General features: G+C 30.9%; 1 protein-coding gene across 1 annotated transcript in view; it reads left to right on the forward strand.

Moving 5' to 3' along the window:
- The window catches only part of LOC134261079 (uncharacterized), a 28,551-nt gene extending 7,170 nt beyond the window's left edge, over nucleotides 1–21,381 (forward strand). Inside the window, exons 3-8 of the mRNA XM_062743553.1 lie at nucleotides 4,761–5,081; nucleotides 5,392–5,673; nucleotides 17,003–17,302; nucleotides 17,572–17,862; nucleotides 19,208–19,333; nucleotides 20,283–21,381. Of these exons, the coding sequence (XP_062599537.1) occupies nucleotides 4,761–5,081; nucleotides 5,392–5,673; nucleotides 17,003–17,302; nucleotides 17,572–17,862; nucleotides 19,208–19,333; nucleotides 20,283–20,539 (1,577 nt within the window). The 3' untranslated portion in view covers nucleotides 20,540–21,381. The remainder of the gene's footprint in view (nucleotides 1–4,760; nucleotides 5,082–5,391; nucleotides 5,674–17,002; nucleotides 17,303–17,571; nucleotides 17,863–19,207; nucleotides 19,334–20,282) is intronic.
- The last annotated feature ends 658 nt before the right edge of the window (nucleotides 21,382–22,039 follow it).

The following is a 22,039-nucleotide window of genomic DNA, read 5'->3' on the forward strand; positions in this document are numbered from 1 at the left end:
TTGTAAATGTTGACGTTTTTTGTATACAGTGAAAGGCAGCGCAAGTAGTTTTTTTTTTCACAACGAAAAAATTATTTAATAAAACTTAAGGACTAACGGTTTGAGACGTTTCTTTTCGAAATAAACCACATTTTTATGTTTTAAAAACCTACAATCGAAGAACAGATTTAAACGAAAAAGAAATCAGTAAATTATGTTTTTTCTACCTTTCTAAGAAATCAGAAAGAATCACATTTTTCTCTTTTTTATTTTTGTGTCATTTTGTATTTTGATTTGACTTCTTTATATGTGTGCCATATGTGAACATCAGAAAAAATAAAGATAAAATATACACATATGATGTATATCAAGGAACTAAGGAAGTAATGGCCAAGGGTAAAAATTTTAAAACTGGGTCAAACTCCAAGATAGAGGTCAAAGGTCTTGCTATCAAATGAAATGTCTTGTCATAAAAATTAAATATATAATTAAGTATACAAAGCACTAGCCCTACCCTGTGAAAAGTACGGACAAGATTTGCTTATTAAAAGTAGGTTAAACTTCAAGGTCAAGGCTCAAATGATCAATATTCTTGGTATTCAATGGTGGCCCTTTCCTCAAGTATCACATTTTTGAAGTATGAAAACCCTATCCCTTACAGTTCAAAAGTTATGACCAAGGTTAAAATTTTTCAAAAGTAAGAAAGGTTTTTTCAAAAGTAAGGAAATCTCTAAGGTCAAAGTCAAAAGGTCAAAATTGTTTGTAAAAATGAAACGTCTTTCAGCAAAGAATACATATAAGAAGTATAAAAGTCCTAGAATTTACTGTTCAAAAGATTTAGCCAAAGGAAAAGTTTGGAATTTTTGTGTGAAAGGAAATTAAACTCCAAGGTCATGGTCAAAAGGTCAAATTTGGTGGTAATTAAAGAAAGGTCTTGTCACATAGAATATGCATGTGAAATATGAAAGTTATAGCTCCACTTAATCAAAAGTTATAGGCAAGGTTAAAGTATTGTGGACAATCAGACAGACAGAGAGACAGAAAGGCAGACGAACGGACACGATAAAAACTATATACTCCCGCAACATCGTTTACAGGGGCACAAAAAGTCAGAAGAATAGAAAACAAAATCGAAAATAAAAAAGCCAATACCAATTTAAGGATATCCGATCCTCAGTCAGGAAGGATAACTCCATAAATTAATATTTAATTCGAAATGTATCAAAATGAAGCTTGAAAATGATTTTTTTTCATGCAACAGTTTTCATTTTATTTATCTTTATAAGATTCAAGGTTTTTGGAAGTTATAGAAAAGGTCTTATAAAAGTTGACATTTGTACCCTATAAAAGGAAAAAAATAATAATACAGTTTTAGAGAAATAAGATTTTCTTGAATCAAGCCTTGGATACCAATGCTTATTAGCATGATATGAAATAAGAAGTGAATTTTGGTGTCTTGCAATAATAACAAAAGCTTTTTACACTATATATCATAGAATACATGACAGAAATATAAGGCAAAAAAAAAACAAAAAAAAAAAAAAAAACAAATAAGCATAAAAATCAGGACAATTTCTCTGAATGCCTGGATACCTATAGTTTTTTTTAACCTAAAATATATTTGTTAATCAAGTTGCAATTGGAAAATGCATGGCTGATATTTTTAATTCGCTTTTTCTGCAAAAATTTAGGAGATTTGACATTTTTCCTTATATAATATGATTAACTTTAATTTTTAACTTTAAAGAAATACTGTGGGTAAATTTACATAACTTTTATGGATTTAGAGATACTTTTATGAGTATTTTAGATTACTTAACTGCTAATTTTATAAACCTGAGGATCGGACTACCTTAAGCTAAATTGTTTATCTTAATATGGTGATATCATATAATAGACCTTATATAGTGAGATAATTTTATGCAAAAAACAAAGGTTTTCTCTTTTGAATTAGAAGAAGAGATCAAATGATTTGAAACGCTATTTTTTTTATTCTTACATGTAATTCAAGAAAGAAAGTGCAATATCTTCTTTTAATTTTACATAATTTTGATACATAAATCCTTATTATCTGATACGTTCGTGCACGAATAGATTTGTTGGTAAGTACGTTGAAGGATAATGTGAGGTTATTACCGATGTGCACGGGCAAGGAATCAAACATTAACATGTAAACATAAACACTTTTGCAAACCTATTTTTGTATTCATTTAAAACAGACTTTGACCAAAAACTTAAAATAGAAATGACATATATTTAGATAGTGAACAGTACTTAACCTCAAAAGTCCATTACACAATACACATTTGAAGCAGAGCAAACACGGACCTCCAAAACATCAGAGCCGGAATCAGGTTCCCCTGCTGACCGAAAACACTTGCTGTGGCCTTCATCTCTCAACATTTAGATATATCGACGACATATTAATAGTAACAAAGATTATTTATATTCTTATGTCGTTAAGATATATCACAAAGAGCTTGAAATAAAAGATAACATAGAGTCTGGCACATCTGTTTAATATTAGAAAATTTTACTAGAAAAGGACGTTAATGATAATCTAACAACCCAAAGTTTGATAAAGGTGATAATTTTTACCTTTCAATGCTCAACTTCTCTTACTTATGCAGTAATAGACCTTCACCACCTGCAGACAGGGTCCATGTCTCAGTTGATTTGATAAATTTAAGTGTGTTCTTCATATGAACAATTTTAAAAACTAGGTAGGTTATTGATAAACAAGTTTATCAAACAAGAATATCAATAGTCTCATTTAAAGGCACCATTGCGTATGTTCTATGGTTATTACAATGACCTTAACGGCAAACAATTTATCATTCAGCCAAATGCTGACTGACGTTTTCATATTAATGGAACAAGAGTTATTTACATATTGAATTGTCGATTTCCCGACCATGACAAAGAGGTGGATGTGAGAATTCGGCAGGTAATGCTCACTATTCCATGGCATCTGATCCCATCTCTAATGTTTTAGAGGCCCATGATTGCTCTCCTCCTAAATTCTTAGTTTGAATACTGTGAGGGTGTGGGTTATACACCCTGATGAACTTACAAAAATCAAAAGAAGAACTTTAAAATTTTAACAAAATTTAATAACAAAATTAAAGAACAAAGTAAACAGAAATTTTATCAAAGAAAATTAACCAAAAAAAAAAAATGTACAAAATAGAATAAATTGAAAATGTCTTTGTTAATTGGTCCTGGTCCACGTCAGTCAGTGCGCATGGCCCTTGGTATGAATAGGTCCCGTTTGTCCTGGTCCTTCCGTAAGTGCGGAAATCCTTTAAGAATAGATTTTTACAGTTTCCTTTTTGTATGGCTGCACGGAACAATGTTAATTAATAACGGGCTGCGTGGCACACTGGGTTCCTCTCGGGTTCCAGAGACAATGGTCCGACGCCAGGCTCAACACTTTGAAATGTCTTTCAATGAAACTAAATATTCAGAATTATTTCCAAATTCACAATAGTTATAATTCTCAAACTTTCACAATGTTTCGTTCATATAATAACTTTAACTCAGATAATGAAATGTTCAGTGAGGGTCACCGCCCGATGATATACTAGTAACTCACAGAACTGGTTTTAGAGATATGTCGTATGGGCCGCCATAGTTCACTCACACGCTACGGTCTCTGTCACACACCATAACATGGAAATGGCTACTCTCAAATAAAGAATTTCAGTACCCGACAGTTTACATACTCTGTAACATTCTGTAGAGAGACTTTAGGCATGAAAATAAGGCATAAGACCCATGTGGTTTTCTACGGACAGGCCCCCTGGTAGCACTAGACGAACACGTCTATCGGCTGATGTTTTTCCCGGGTACTACCCAGAGCACGCTTTAACCTTACTATTTAAAGTAAAACTAGGGGCTCCCCACAGGGCTGCTATGTTACTATGGGAACTAAAGGAATTAAGGGCTCCCCACAGGATTATTAAACAAGTTACCGGAAGGGTGAACCAAGGGGATTTATTTACAATATAATGTAGAATTTCAGTTTGTTACAAATACTATGCAATATCTCTTATATATTTCATTGAACAACATTATTTCTTTTAAAGTACTGCAATTCTTGAACCGAAACCGCAGTTGAACAGCAAATAACCGCACAAATATTTACCAAACAGACATGTAAATGCAAAAAATACAATCTACAGAGCATCGCAGCATTTTTCCTATACTCAGATGGGTTTTTAAAAATATTTTTATATTTAACCTTGAAATTTAACGTGGTTATTTCAAGAATCTACATTTATAATTTATCTTAATACTGCAAGTGTAACGGCTAAAACCAGTGACTGCGACATAAAGTGACGAGTCGAAATAGAAAATATATCCGTCCTTAAATATTTAGTTAACATCCATAATTACATGCATCATATATAGGTAAGATTTTTATAAAGAAATCCATCCTAAAAAAGAATGTCTTTTATTACAAAAGAATCTGATGTTGCCACTGGGCATCTAATTTGTACTGCAGATTGAATCGTTGTATCCTATAACCGATTACAAAAAAAAAAAAAAAAAAAAAAAAGAAAAAAAAACAAAAAAAACTTTAAATAAAATTGTATTCAGCTTTGTAAGACTACTGTTTTTGAGTTCATTGACGTAATAAAAAAATTAGGAGAATATTGATTCTTTCAGATACTTTGTTTTTAATGTAGGGTAAAATACTATTAAGAAATTAATTAACGAGAAAGATTCATGCTGAATTGTCAAAAGATTGTGTTACGTTCATTGCTTTTTAGTTGCAGTAAAAACAGTACATTCAATGGAAGGAGAATCAAAAAACATTTCAATGACTGCTGATTATTTTCCGATAACTGGATTTTACTTTATATTTCATGAATATAACGGTTCAGTGTCAGTTATAATACAGATAGATAATGCCTTTCCAAAGGAGACTGAAAAGTATATATACCATAGCCGACCTTTCAATTCTGTAAACATACTGTTTGAAGTGAGAAATATAACATTGGAAGATGCTGGATATTATGTTGGAAGTCCTTCACGGAGAAGAGATACTGTTTGGAGAAATTCTTGGACAGAAAGCGGAGTTGTTCTCACTGTTTCTGGTAAACCTGTTAAACATCTGATGAAATAGAAATACAAATGTGGTTACCTTTCTTGGGTTTAAAGTAAACGAACATATAACGAAGGAATTCATATTTCTTTAATGTGCTAAATGCACAAGGGAAATAATCTTTTTTACAGAGATTAATTTTGAAACATTAAAAACTATATAGGTTGAATTTTATCGCATTGACTTCAAATAAATATATTAATGTACTACTGCATAAATGTATAAACGAATATGAGGAAATATATTTATACAAAATTTTCTCTTTACCTCATTAAATAAAACAAAATCAATAATTTATTTAGGAAAGCCATTGAAACCTATGATGACAGGAAACAGTAATGTAAAGGTGGGGTATACCGCCTTCTTGAAATGTGAAAGTAGATCTACGTCTGCTCCGTCCTATTACAAGAAGTTCCCGCCATTATCGTATTCATGGTTTGTCAACAACACAAGACTAGAAAGAGAGGTCAGAGAGACTTACAGTTTTATAGTCACCAAAGACGTTAAATACAATCGATATAGCTGTCAGGCAAAAGAGAATCTAGAATCAGAAAGAAGTAAGGAAACTCGAATAAACCCCTTACGTAAGTAGGAATTATTTTAAAAATAAAGTTCGCGTTTTGTGAATGTTGCAGGATAACCTCCATCGAGAAATGTTGTTTGAAAGATAAAAGCCGAGGCTTACCCGAGGTTTTTATATTTCAATCAGCATTTCAAAACAGAGGAGATTATCCTGCATCAATCACGACAACAAGGATTTATTTCTATTCATTTTATTCTACTAAGAGCTCTAAAATACAGCTGATCGTATCCTCTATAGGGAAACGAATAAGGTGACATTGTCTTGTTTTGCTGACGGGAAATGTGTTGATTAACTGCGCATGGAATGCAGACTATTTGGGCTTTTGTTGCATTAAAAATAGCCTTTTATTCATTACAAAGATCTATTTGCGGTATATTGCATATCTTTGCACCCACAAAAGTCAAATTTTGAAAGATTCTTAAAATGTGTTGAATTGTATAAATTGTTTGATAAATATGAATTAACAAAACATATTATAATTTCAAAGTAGGTTATTGACAATTTTTGTTTATATGACGTCACAAACTAGTCTGAATTTGCATTATTATTTTTTAGAAAAAGAATTTAAAGAGCGCAGGTCTGCTCAGGAACAATATTTGTATATTTAATTGATATTATCAATCTTCACATTATATCAAAATATTGACCCTAAGCATACCTGCACTCGGTGATTTTTACTCAAAATATCGACGCAATATTTAAATTTTCTGTAGAAACCATGGAATTTTTAAATTTACGCTACCTTTCTTATGTCATTTCAAACATATGACGACATTGCTAATGAAAATATTCAGTGTTTGAAGTCAGCATGAATCCCCCTGTTTCAGAACATAAATAAATATTACTCCTTTAAAATTTGATTTTGGGGGCAAATATTGGGTATTATCGAATAAAGTCCTTTGTTCCTAACATATTTTGATAAATTCTTTAAAATGAGTATGTAATAACGAACTCATTTTTCTAATCTTTATTAATTAATGATTGCTTAAATAAGGACTAAATTAACGTTGTTTAAATTGTGTAGGGGGTCCGTGGAACAGCTCCACTTAGCTATAAAAACCGTCATTCATCACCAACTTTATGCAATTTACAGTGTTAAGACTGCAGAAGACAACACATCGATGTGGTCTAAACAAGTACATAATTCTCGAGTCAAATATGTATTTGTATATGTATATGTAATTAACATTGAAATTTTCATTTAATAGTGTTTACATTGTATTTGAATTTATTTTATAGATATTTAATACATTGAGCATAGGGGGTGTCGCCGCGGTACAACGGAACGTCATAAAATGTTTTTTTTTTTAGAATGAAAAAGACAAACGCATTAAAAAAGCACTTAATCTTGCAATTTGCAAAGGCACAATTCTCATCATTTTCTAGTCTATTAATTGAAAATTAAATGACGGCATTGGTATTTGTGATCATAAACATTTTTGTTTAACTCTTTTGAATTGAACAAAGGGATTATCCAAATGGGAAAAAACGGCTCGGCCAGTTGTAATGCATTTGTTGCTTCAAAATATGGGAATTATTACAATCGGCAGTAAGGTAAATTAATCTGACTTATAGAAAAAAGAATTTAAATAAGAGACATCTTAATAGATGGTTTCAGCAATTTTGGGCGGGTGATTGTCACTGAATGATCAGCAGAGGACAAAAAGACCAAAAGATAGGCGATCGGACGGGAACGTTCTATGTCGTCTGACGTAAAAAAAAAGACAGACGTGTAGAGTGACATGTATATGTGAATTTCTAAGTTTGTCTTTGCTACCGTTCAAAAATTTTGACATAGGGCATAACTATGAAACCAGTGAGTGTATAATTGTACCAAGAACTCTTAAAGAAAGTGGAATTGGTGAAAGTGTTTGCTAATCACAAATATTTTTTGATGAAAGGAAGGGGGAAACGCTTTTAAAAAAGTATTACGGTGCGTATCCTTCATGTGACGTCAACGGTTAAATTTAGGTGCGGCGACTACCATAAACGTACATTGTTTAAAATCCGATTTTTTTGGAAAGTATAAATCATATTCCTTTAAATTTTTCAGGTCTGATTTGAAATAAATAAAGCTTGCATCATGCATAATTTTGTAGCTTTACATGGATTTGTAGCAATTTTATCAAAGCTGTGACATTACTTTTGGATCAACTCTTGTATTATGTTTTCAATTTCATTAAATTTGATCCTATTAGGGATTGAAGACCTTAATTTTACATTGAAAATGACAGTTTAAATTGTAATTTTTAATCTTGTTTACCTACAAATTATGCCCCAAAACACCTTATTTGACCAAGCTAAACTTATAAAGCATCATTAACCCCTTCACTTCCGTACCGGTCAAATTGACCGGTGGCGCGTTAAAACACGACTTCGCGAAAATAAGATCTCCGTATCTATTTTATGGTAGCACGAAGGTATATAAACCATATATCATCTTTTTGGAAATTTTCTCTACTTTTAGAATATCGAAAAATATTATGTCTTGATTGCCGGTATTTAATCGATTTTACGTTGTGAAGACAAACGTGACTTTTTGAAAATGGCGTTATTTTTCAAAGCAATTGCCGATTTTCCAGACGATTGACATTTTTTTCCTGATTAACTTTATAAAGAAAGCATGGTATATTCTTAAAGCATATTTTCTCTACTTTTAAAATATGTAAAAATTATTGTTATTACTTTAAAGTGTATTTCAAAAACAAGAATGTTCTTGCACATATGTGTTTTTTCTCGATTTTATTCGAAATGTTTAAACAAAGCTCAGTTTTACGTTTATTTCTATGTTGAAATAGGGAAAACAAAATAAAGCTGGTAAAAGTAGAGACAATTTCCTTTCCAACAAGCCCTTACAGGCTTTCTTACGCTCAGTATTTTCTTAATTACGGTAATTTGAATTTGTGACCTTCGCATAGTTTAAATTATTGAAAAATCGGTCAATATTTACATGTAACGTCAAGGTCGATATGGTTGCGTACGTATTACTCGAAACAACAAATTCTTTTAGAAGACTTTTTTTACCATTTAAATATGTTTTTTTTACTGAAATAAATGCATAATACAAAAAAAAAAAAAAGATTTCAAAAACAAATATATACTATCCTTCTGCCTTTTTGTGTGAAGTGAAATGTTAATTTATTCATCTACATGTAATGATGTACAGATGTGTATTTCATGTAGTGATATACAATGTTGAAAAAAATTGTAGATTCCCTAAACGTCGATCTTTACTAAAAAAAATCAGATTTTTAATAGTGTTGTACTGTATACTTGGTTTGCAATTTAATTAGATCCATATAATATTGGCACGAAATTTAAACAATAGATAGTTTTCGATGGCCCCAAATTTAGCAAAAGTTGCCTCCCGTTGGTCGCCATATTGGAGGTCGACACGGTGAGTTTTCCTCTTTGTCTTACCAAGTTTAAGAAAATATAGCAGAAATATTTGGTGGAAAATTTTTATTAAATAATTTTTTCTTAATAAAGGAGGCTTCCAAAAATTTATATACTTCAGAAAAATAATGATTCTTGATTCAAAATCGCAAATATTAAAATTTAAAATTGGTTGAACAATGAAGGGATATGAGCATTTGGACCTCCAGTATGGCGGCCAACGGGAAGTAACTCTTGGTCAATCGAAAACTATCTATACAAAAACTCGCATTTATAAATAAATACGACTCATCACTGTATGAGTTGATACGAATTGAAATAGCCACGTGTTTCCGCTATGGTAGCAGTAAACAAACAACATGATGGTGATCCGAAATCTGAACGTCAATTTTCATGATTATTTCACGACGAAGATCATCACATCAATGAATCAAATAATGCGGACATGCCTTTGGTATTAGCAGGTGAGAATACGTAAATATTAAATGAAAAGTTTAAGTTTAAAACGCAATTAGTTCACGTTCAAAAGAAAACTAAATGTACACATGTACTAGATCTTCATATTTCAGTGTGCGTATTTCGTATTGTTCAGCCAATTTTGTGTTGCTTTTGAACTTCAATGCTTTTGACAATCACTCGAATGTTCAAAGTTGCCATAATAATGGATAGCCTAGTTGTTTTCAGTATGTGTGTACCAGTGTGTACATGTCCCACTTTCACATTGAATTTTTAGGGTGCTGGCACCATATGCAACAATACTTTCATCTGTGAATACCCACTTGCTATGCCCACCATGAACTACGAAGGCCAATTAATATGTAAAGCCTTCATTGAACAGGTAAATTTTTGTTTTGGTATTGAAAATTTCTGTATTTCTAAAATTTCCAAAAATAAAGTCAAATTTCATTTGTGTCATTCTCATGATATTGCATTCATACAAGTTTATAAATATTTGATTTATATTTTGAAAAATAAGTGTTTGAAACACATAATACTTTTGATGCTTGATTATTCATACAAACACATTATTTAAACACATATATCTATTTGAATAAATCCCAAGATATGGAACAAGCTGTTTTCATAGACTGCTGTTGTATTTCCAATCTGCATAAAGTATGTGGTTAGAATTTCCATTTTCTCAATTTTTCAGACACTTTCCAGTTATCGTACATAACATACGAGGGTTGTCCCATAAAATCGTGGACAAAGCGTTTTTCTCGAAAAGTAATGGGCGCACTAAACTGAAATTTTCAGTAAATGTTTATTCATCATATTTAAGTGAATCATAATGTTTTTGATAGTATATATTCAAAAATAAATATTTTATTCTGCTTGGATGTGCACAAGGTACGGTCCTACGGCGCACGGTAAAAATAGCAAGGTTATATTAGAGAAGACATAAGAATTAATTCGTAATAAAAGTTTTCAATTCATAAGATTAGGATGAAAATTATCCTAATTCCAATCCTTAATCAATTCTGTCGTCTTTTTAAAAAATTCAAGGCATTTGGTTAATTTTTGGCAGTTTCTCGAGCATTTGAAATGGGAAAGTAATAAACACAATACACGAAAAATGACGACTTTTTATGACGTTACGGCGCACCGGAGAGCAGTTCAGATAGATTAGGATGTTGTAATGACGCCTTAAGAGACTTTAAATGAATACAGAAGAGAGAAAATATGAAAAATATCACCAGATCTTTAGTATATAAATGAAATGAAAGTTTTCTTAGTGAAGTCTTCGAATTCGTGGTCGGGTCTCCAGATATTACAAAACATATGGACAGACTGCCATTTGTAATAGCAAAGGACGCTGTCACTGTCGACCGTCGATGTGAGATTCTCTTTTAGTTGATTGATGGTGAGAATACTGTCTGTAACTTGCTAATAAATATTTAGAAGATCGCATGAGTGTGCCTTATTGGTTTCTTAACTGGTTAAAGATACTCACATATGTAAATCAATAAAATTTCTAAATTTAAGTGGGGCTTATCCAACTTTAAGTTTAGCAAAGATGAAACGTGACGCTGTTTTAGACACTTTGACGTTATCATCCGTGCGCCGTAGGGCGATACAGTACATAACATAAAATATCACAATTTGTTTACCTATGCATATATCTATTTGAAATTTGCTATGTATATTTATTATTTATCTACTAAAAAGTGGTGAAAATTTCAGAACTCAGTGATGATTATTTTTTAAAGTAGACAACTTGTCCACGATTTTACGGGACAACCCTCGTACATGGGTGGTCAAATTCACTGGATGGTTTATCAAGACAACACTCCCATGCTCACGAACAGCCTTGCCCCAGGAATTTTGCCCTGAAGTTAGAGTTGGGTATTGCGAGTGAAAACCATATTGCGATATATTGCAATATTTTACTTGAATATTGCAATATATTGCGATATATTATAGATTAATTATCATTAATAAATTTGTGCAGAAAGTTTAAAATGCTGTCAAGTTCAAAGACTATTTGAATTTATCTATAAATTTTAAAGGGGGCGGGGGATAAGACATTAATCGCACACATAATTACAATAACTTTTAATCAAATACCAGGTAAAATATCAAAACAAAATGTACTCATTTGATGTATTTTTAAATTTAAAAAAAGTATGCATATTATATTCTTAATACGTTTTTTTTGGGGTGGGGGGTGGGTGGGGGGGGGGGAGGGTTGTTTTATTGAAATAGCATAAAATGTAACTTAATGATTAAAACAATACATACTATATGGAAATTTTATGTGGTCACAGAATAAACTTAAATCCAGAAAGAAATTGTGACCTATTTTCGGGCGTTTGATCTTTTAGTCTGACCCGACCTAATTTCACATTATGGTATACGATCAGGAACTGCATTGGCCTATTTCTATTGTTTTAATATACATGCTCCTGGTATTGCATGAAGATGTTTAAAATGGCATGAAACTTGTTAAAAAATAATAAAAAGCAACACTGTATCAAGTGAAAACATGGATGGCCATTTATTTGTAATATGTATCTTGAACTTAACATTCATCGTCGATCGTGTAGATTCCATGAGATTTTGAGAACCACAGTACACATGATATACACCCTGTAGAAATGTTTTATATATTTTCTTTCTTAATAATTTTATTTAAAAGTCTTTTTATTAATTATTAATTTTATTTTAAAGTGAGATATCTAAAATTGCGACAGTGAATGAAAAGCTTCCTCTCTCTCTCTCTCTAGATCTCTTTTCTCTCTATCTGCTTCTGAAAGCTGACGAAGTATTTTTTAATGAGATTGAAAAGGCCTGGGGAGGTTACAAGTATTATTTCAGCAGTTTCTACAATAAAAGAGGTTTTTATATATTTTTATAAATATCGTGAAATACCGGTGTCTGATTTTCATATCGCGATATATTATCGTGGTGGATAATACCGCAATATACCGATATACCGGTAATATTGCACAGCCCTACCTGAAGTAACATTACAGTCTATTGTCTCCTTTCTTTTTACAACCCTGGCAGCCATGCAGGTATGCAATCTATGAAAGCCATGAAGGGACATAGAATTTTTAAAAATTTATAAAAGTAAACCGAGTTCTCGATTTATACAATCTGTTCTCTCGGATTGACAATCTGTTACAACAAAATGCCAATTCACTCTCACAGTTTATCAATTTGTTCCCTCAAATTACACAATCCGTTATCTCAAATTGTATAATTCATTCTCTTAGTTTAAATGATTCGTTCCCTCGGAATGTAAACCCTTCCCATGATTTCATTAAAATTATTTATCTGTACATATCGGATATGGTAATACATGTTTAAAGAATAAAATACTGTAGTATTTTACATCCTACCTTTTATTACATATTACGGTCCAAAATAAAAAAAAATACATAAACATTTTCAAATCCATATGCTAGTACTGATATTTGTACAACAAAAAATCTTAGAAGTTTTTGTGTTACGTGTATATTAGAATAATTGAAAAAGTGAATATGGGCCCTGTGTAATCATAGTATTTCTAAAATAAATATACGTTGAATTATATACAAAAGAGGTTGGAAATGACCAGTTGCTGAAACAAAATAAATAGAATGCACAAACTGATTAAAATGGTTGGATGTATCTGTGCATATACGTAATGAAATTCAAGAGCACGGATAACAAATCGAGATCTCGAATTATTAATCTGTGAAAACGAATTACCAGTATGTAATTCGAGATCTCAAATTATGAATCAAGGGGGCAAATTAGTAATCTGTAAGATCAGATTGTGTAACTCGATATCTCGAATTATAAATCGAGGGAACGATTTAGTAATCCGTGGGATTGGATTGTCTAATTCGAGATCTCATTTTTTACTTTTTTGAAAAATTGATGTGTCCCCTCATGGCTTTTGTAGCAATTATCTAATGAAAATTAGATCTTCCATCCACTGCCAGAATTTTTTATATGTTGCGATAGCGTAAACAGAGGCTTTAGTCATATTGCCATATATGCTTGTTTTAGTTCACAGTAATTTTACCATGATAGTTTACTACAAGGTTGTTGAATTATCAGTCCTGATACATTGACAGTTCAATATCATTTAACTACCGGTACTTGAATCACATAATAAATGCAATTTTAATTTTAAAAGGAAAATTTAATAAATTTAGTAGTTTTAGCATTCTTAATTTTATTTAATGTAAATTCATATACACAAGGACATGTATCTGTTTCAAAACATTTAAATCTTTTACAGGATAGAGGCTGATCACTTGCACTGGACAGCAAATAATAATAATATCTTGGACAAGTCAAAGAATTTCCTCCAGTCTTACAGAGAAATGACAGTTGATAAAAGAATGGTGGACACAAAGTAAAAGTGCTCTTCAACATTTTGTTGAAGATTTAATCAGTCTGATTTGAAATTCATCTTGCAATATTTCTGGTTTTGTATATTTGGATATAAACGTCACAATTTCAACTTATTGACTAAACAGTTTTGTGTTAAATATTGCCAATGCTATCTAGTATTATTATTTCCCTCCAAGATAACATGTCAAGTCTTTATTGTACCCCTTAAGCTCTGTTATACCAGAAAAATCTTGTAATGAAATCATTTAGTTTAATTATTTTTTCTTGTTAGATTAAATCCATGAAAATAAAGATTATTTTTAATGTCATCAAGAGAATGGATTTTTTTGTTTAACAATAAGATTGTATACATGTTTTGCTAGGAGTTTGTACGAAGCAGACCAGAATTCTTTGCTTGCAAATTTTGTCGTTTACCATTCTTATCACGTCAACTTATTAGATGATTTATCCATGATTGAAGCATTTCAAAATTGATATTTACTTACAATTTAAAGCAGAAATCTGTACTGATATGACCTTGACCCCCTGAAGAACAAGAGTGTCAAGGTCAATTTTTAATACAAAAATGTTCTTTCATCTTCATGGCCCATATCTTGCATACAATATCATGAAATATACAAAAAGTGTCGAGAATGTGTCCAGAATGTGAAATAACAAACATGTATATACTAGCCAAAAACTTTAAAAAGTTGTTGCTTAGCAACCACTTAAAGGTCATTAATTAGATATTCGAACTAAAATGATGCATGGATATTGCAGTTCTGATCCCTTCTTGAGAGTATATTCAGAATTTTCCATTTCAGCATCCATTGTGTAAATTATGGCAAGAATATTGAAAAGTGTTGAAAAAAATTGATGAAACTTTTGCACTTATTTGACCTTTGACCTCCTAAAAATAGTTCTAATGAGGTCAAACTTTAAGACAATTTATCTGTTGTTTGTCGCTTGTAATTTTATGACCTCACATCTAACTTTAATATGTGCTGGGATGCATAAATGTGTCTAGAATGAGTAATACACGAAAATTCTTGCCCGAAAATTAAAAAATTCTGGGTTGCTAAGCAACCGCTTTTAAGTAGTTATTTGCAGAATTGAAGAAAAAGTTTATGTGTTCCATGTAGTACAGTTTCATGCTCTTTTGTGAGTACATCCAAAATTTCCTATTTCAACATACATCATAGTAAATAATTAGCTTGAAGATTAAAAAGTATCAAAAAATTCCATAAAATTTTGCACTTAATTGACCTTTGACCTCCATTTTTACTAATAAGGTCAGTTGTTAAGTATCTGAATAGTCATAAAATATCATCTCTATGACATTCCCTACAAAATGGTATGCAATATACCTAGCTTTCTCCTTGAATAAAAAAGTTTGAAATAATTTAATAATGTCATATCAAAAGGTATCCAAAATCACCTAAAATGTGCCGGAAGAGAAAGGGTTTAAGGAGTTTATTTCTCAAATTTGAAAGTGTAGGCATCTTTCATTTACTAGATCTTGACCTAAAAATTGTATATATGTGAGTGTATTCTAAGTTAATTTATGTAATAATAAAACAACTAACAACAAAATATAAATTTGTTACAAACATGTGTATTTTATTCAACACTTTTTTTATAACACATGGTAAGGAGATAAAATCTCAGGTAGCAAGAAATGTTGGGTTCACATATCCAATAATTGATCTTAATTCACTTGATTAAAGGGGGAATACAGACTAGGTAAATAAGAGGGCGGTGCTTATTATCTACATAAGGATATTGAGATAACAATTTTTGTAATAAGACTCGGCAGTAAATTCAAACAACAAGAGGCAGAAATTATTGATCTAATCGCAATCCATGAAATACTATTGAGTATGTCTATATTGTGTGATTTGATATTGGCTTTCTTTAACGAGTTGGAATTGAGTATATTCACGAGGCTTGTCGAGCAAATATACACCATTTCAATGAGTTGGATAAAGTAAATATCAAATCATACAATTATACATGTAGATGTTCTATCTATCTCATATGATTTTTGAAAAATAAGTTTGAGATAACCTCTTTGAAACTATAAATGATTTCTGTTCAAATTGACAAATCAAAAATTGATGGTGTAGCATTGTTTATGTTTTTTTCGGATCTTTACGATCTGTGTCTTTTAAAATATTTTTGCAATCTGTTGGAGGTTTATTTCAAACTTTTGACTGAAAGTTGTACTGACCGAGGAATCATGTATTTTACGTTGATGTCATTCTTAGAACGGTGCAAGGCTAGACCTCCCTAACCCACTTGTGCATTGAAGATCCTTGGTAACTATAAATTATTATAATGAATAAATAGATAAATGTATGGAAGTGTCAATGGAATTTTGCACCACCATTTTAACTGTTGGGCATAATGTATATCAAGTAAATTCAGGGAGGGGATCAACATCTGTCTTTACAGCTAGTAGCTAGTGCGGATACGTCGATAACATGTGACATTTCGTTGATGTATGCAATTCTTTTTTTCTGCTCTTAACAAAATTCTTGCTCATTATTATTAGAATTTTTACAAATCAAAGTATGATAAATTTAAATCCTGAAGCGAGAAGCGAAGAGGAGGGATCTGTTAAAACCGCAAGTGCTATTGTTAAAGCATATACCATGCATCCGTGGAAAAAGCATAGATTTATCTCAGGGGTAGTATCATACACACGTATGGGATAAATATGCTTATACATAATCTGGAAGAAAAGGAAGTAATCGTTTCGTTTACTGACTGCTGGAAAAAAAACCTTGCAAAAACATTAAAAGCGATAATATTTAAAAATACAGAATTTTCCGCTTACAATTAATTTTGTTACATTTCCTGTCAAATAATCTCTCAGACTGCATTGTTTGAAAACTTAATTAGTTTTAAAAAAAACTAAACAAATTTATTTGTGTTATGAACATGAACTTGATTGCATTTATTGTGTATGATGTTTCCAATAAAGCATAGCGTCATGATATAATCAAAATTTTCTTTTTTTCTCCTATTTTTTTTGTCATTTATCTACTAAAGTATGTAGTTCATGAAGAAATTAATTGTCTATTTTATATATTGGTATTAAGTTGATCCTCGTCTTGATGAGCCCACGTTAGTGAAAACCAACTATTACACCATAATTGGCCCTGATGTTACAATTGCTGTGAATTTGCCTGTTCTTGGAAATCCGCTACCATCTACATCAGGGTTCATTTGGACAGGACCCCCAACTGAACAAATCTTGATTAAAATTTCACAAAGAGATAACGATTTCTACAAACACTGGATCAACAGCACCATTCCTGTTCCTGATCAGAGATCTTTAGGAAATTACACACTCTATTACAAAGGAAAAGTCATCGTGGATATACAAATCAACAATCCAGGTTTTGATTAAAAATATTTGTGGGAATGGATATATATGAATACATTGCCTTGTATTTTATTAGTTCAATTGGTTGCTAATGTTTTTCATTTACAGTTTTTTTTCAGTCTTACTTATTTTATCATTTGGCATCCTGTATCACTATTCTAATTATTGATTTGGTATGTCTTATCTGTATCTATACATATTTAGGAATATGTGTTTTAATCAAGACAAAATTTGTTCGAAATTTCATATGAAAAGACAATAATATTTTCTTTACTTTCAAAGATAAACCTCAACCACCTTTGAACTTTACCGGATTTTATTACAACAGTAAATATATTAACTTTACCTGGGTTGCAAACTTTAATGGAGGAGCAGAACAATTTTTTATCTTAACACTCAAACATGGATCGAGTTGGATAAACGTTACAAATCTGGCAGACCCTGGTGAAGGAAACATAGGATATTATGACCTAGGACCATTATCCCCTGGACACGAATACTCCTATCGTTTGGAGAGCTGTAATGTTATTGGCTGCTCCAAAAGGCCTGCAGAAGAAAAAGTAACTTTTCAAGGTACATGTGTATTAGAAAATGATTAACTCTTCTTTTTATAATTTTATCTGCCTAAGGAAGGAAGAAAAATAAGTTTAAAAAAAATTGCTGAAAAGGACAACTTAATTAATGTTTATATAAGTAAAATGAATAAATTTAACCTAATTGATTTCTATTTTTTTCAGAAGGTTCACAGTAATTGATTAAAAAAAAATAAGAGTTGCATTTATAATGTTCTTGAGCCGAAGGCTTTTCATTGATGTTCCTTTTAATCTTATGAAGTAGAAAAAAATAAAGCCATAATGTAAACTGGCTATCACTTTTCATGGATTCCACGTTTGTATTTGAAAATAATTGCATGTACATATATTATCCTTTTTTGTATCTGTATTCTGTTTTAGTTGTTATTAGTTCGTTCGTATGGAAAGGGTAGTATTAACATGAAGCCAGAAATCATTTTCGTACTTAACTGATGCTGCCATATAATTGCAAATATAAGGTTCTAGTGATTTAGAGAGTAATGTAAATGTCTTCAGAAATAGATATTGTGATCAATGACACATAATAAGTTTTTCAACAGAAGCTCTAGAAGTTTTAAGCTGTCGACTTCGAAACTGAGGCCTGTTTTGCAATATTACGTAGGGAAAGACCAATAACTTCAATCAATTGTCAAATTCTGCAAACTAAATGATATTCTTTCAGATTGCAAGCATTTAAGTATCATTCTACACGCCCTTTGAAATTATCGCTTTTTATGTGATATGAATTTAAAATATTCTTAGCAGAACTATGTTTTAGTCTAAGCCGTTCTATAAAATTCTATATTTGAGACAGTTAAACAACAACAACAACAACAATAACAAAAAAAAAGAAAAAAAATGATCGGCGCTTTTTCTTCAACATATAATACATAGAAACGAGAATCTGTAAAGAATCGCAATGCCCTTTATAAGCTACAATTAGTATGCTCCCCACTGTTGAAATTTATAGGTGATTTAGATATACGTCTGCTTTAAAAACAAGAGAAATAATAATAACTAATTAAAACAATCCAAGGAAAGATCATTTAATCTGTGCCAAGGAAAGAAAACTAAGAAAATTAACTTGATTTTCCGGACAGAAACGGTTAGTAAACCTATTATATCAGAAAATAAAAATGTTGCAGTAAGGGTAAATTCTAATTTTGATTTATTAATTGCTAGCGAGCTTGAAAATTACTTTTTATTGTATATTTAAGTTATCCAAAATGAAACAAATATGCAATAAATTTCAAATTGAACCTTTTCACCGCAAATTTCTAATTTAACCTGATTCGTATATTCTGCTTACTGCTCTCTCATAAAGCTAAAGATAAAAATAATTACAGATGGAAATAAATTCACGATCTCTGCGCCCTCTACGCAGAACATCATTATCGTCGTTGGAGTTCTGGCAGGTGTATCTGTTTTGCTGTTGACAAACTTCGGTGTTTATAAATTTGCTCGCCATAGAGGTAAATCTTTCATTTAATTCCTCATTTCCCTTCTTAGCTGCTGTCAGACCGGTACTCTAGACGTAAAACTCTATGACTTTACATGTATATTGTTTACTATAACAATCGAAGACGAATGCAGTTATATATCATTGAAATCATTCTCATTAACATTAGTATTCTCTTTAAAAAGCAATCAATACATATACAGCAAATGAACCTTTTCCAACGAGTATTAACAGAAATGTGATAATAAAATTTGTTTTGTTTATTACATCTTCTAAGAATGTTTATAGGGGTCAATGAGAAATTTAATTAGAAAAATATTTACTAAAATATTGAGACAGTAAAATATCACCACCCGCCCGGAAATATGATCAATCTAGTTTAGTTAAAAAAAGTTATCTTTTATCTTTCAACTACCCCTTGCATTGACCTAATAAAGGAAACCTAATAAACCAAAGCTTTATTCAGTCACTGCCCTAATAAAGCCTTGTGCATGTATTCTGACGTTTAAAAAGCATTGTGACGTCAGGTAAATTGCAATGTTTACGCCATGGCGTCATAGTTTCAACTGCAGATATGCGCCTAAATCTGTCGAAAAAAGCTTGTTTTTTGACGTTCAATTAAATGTAAAAATATGTTGCAGGATAAACAAAAATAAACATGGTCACTGTCTTGAATTATACGCAATATATGAGGTTGGGTCGAAAACGTAAGAGGACTCGGCAAGCCTCGCACTCTATCACGTTTTCTTACCCTCGCTCAAATATTGTTTATACATGTACTCAAGACAGTAACCATGCTTTTTATATTACGTTTTCCATACAGGAAACTAAAACCGAAGTTTTTGGACAAGTTCCAGATAGCTTCAATCTTCAATCTTCAGATAGCTTCAATCAAGTTTATCTTACACACATTAAAATAAAGCTTTCAAAACTAAATATCATAAAAATCTCTTATTCCATAGCTATTATATCAAACTCTTTCAATCAACAACAATCAACTCATGATCTCAAATCTATGAGCAAAGAATATGACGATGTTGATGACGTCACAAGAAAAGCACAAGGGCCGAGTCTTCCCCCTCAGACGTACGAGGATTTGGCTGAGAACACAGAACAAAATCTAACAGATTATCAGAATAACAGTGGGCATGAGAATAACCAATATGAAGAGTTATGGCCTGATCAAGATAGACATTACTCGCCTCTAAAGGTTGAGTGAAACTCAGAAAAAGGAAATGACTTTCCTCAGTATGAATATCATTTTCTAAAAATATAAGCAATTTGAAAGGTTTAAATAAAATTTTATACGCTATGGAACATAGAAATTATTTGTACTTTACGTATAAAATAGATTTTGATTTCTTAAATTGAATTTTATAAGAGTTAAAAGAGGGGATAAAGCAATACAAAATTGATATATTTATGGATTGATAAGAGCCTTTGATTCTTGAGGAATTTAATTGAGAAATTAGTCATTCTTTTCGTTTTTCTATAGGCGTAAATATTAAGTGAGAAAAAAAATTATTATAGTAAAATTAGTGAGAAAAACATTATTATGCTAGAAATGCATGCGAGTTTCATGAAGTTAAATCCATACCTGTTATGAATTATTATGTGTGTTTTCCTCACTCGTCCATGTCACGTGATCCCACCTCTGATGTTTTGGAGGTCCGTGTTTGCTTTTCTCATATTTTGTATTGTTTTAAAGACCTTTGATCTTGAATATTGCACGTCAAATCCATACGTTTACTCATTATACCAGAAGGTAAAAAAGTATTATTTAGTATTCCATTATATTTTTTTACGTCTTATTTCGCATTGGGTGTGCTATTATAAACAGGAATTGTTTTATAATTTTGTAATATGTATATACTTATCTTTATCTAATTATTTTTTTCGTTTCGTCATGAAGATGTACAAAAGTTTACTTTCCTGGATCGGGTAATTTAAACAATTGTCATATAAATACCCACAATGCTTACATGTCTGGTTTACTGTTAATGATGCATGTGTTTAAAATGTGTATGTTTTAAATGTCGTTTTGACAATTCATAAAGGGGTGTGAAGCAAAATAGGGAATTGTTTTTTAAATATATGATATATAAATTGTGTACATAATGATATTCCTTATATGTCGATGTCAAGAAATACATATTCTTTTTGTATTATAATTGTCATTCCAACTTCATATATTCAGTTGATTAAACAAATTATTTCAGTAAATATAAAACTTTTAAATGTTCTTCAAAACTTAATTAAGAAGACATTAAGTCTGTAGGGAAGACAGTCTGACAACTAAAATACATGTTTTTTTTCTTAAAACAAATATACATGTTAGAAGAGAAACTTCCTATTTTTATAACTTTTATATAAAAATAAGGAATATATTTAAATCCCGTATCAAATTAAACATTCAGAGCAAGAGATTGAATCATTTAGTACCTTGTACATTGATTGATAATGAAATTTTCTTCTTTATATAGGAGATTTTATATTGTGAATATACTTTTTCTGTAAATACTTTTTGATTCAGTTAATATTATCACAATAATTAATTGAGCATGTTTATCGGAAATGCAGCGTAATTTATCTATACTGACTTCACATTCAAGATATTTAAATGCTGTCATTATGGTTTAGTAATTTTCATTTTAAAAATAAATCTTGTTTACATACATATATAATCAGTTTCCTTGTTTATGGCTTACTGAGAGGGCCT

Source organism: Saccostrea cucullata, unplaced genomic scaffold (assembly GCF_032062105.1).
Source record: "Saccostrea cucullata isolate Sc308-1 unplaced genomic scaffold, CSIRO_AGI_Scuc_v1 ctg1312, whole genome shotgun sequence".
Classification (NCBI taxonomy): domain Eukaryota; kingdom Metazoa; phylum Mollusca; class Bivalvia; order Ostreida; family Ostreidae; genus Saccostrea; species Saccostrea cuccullata.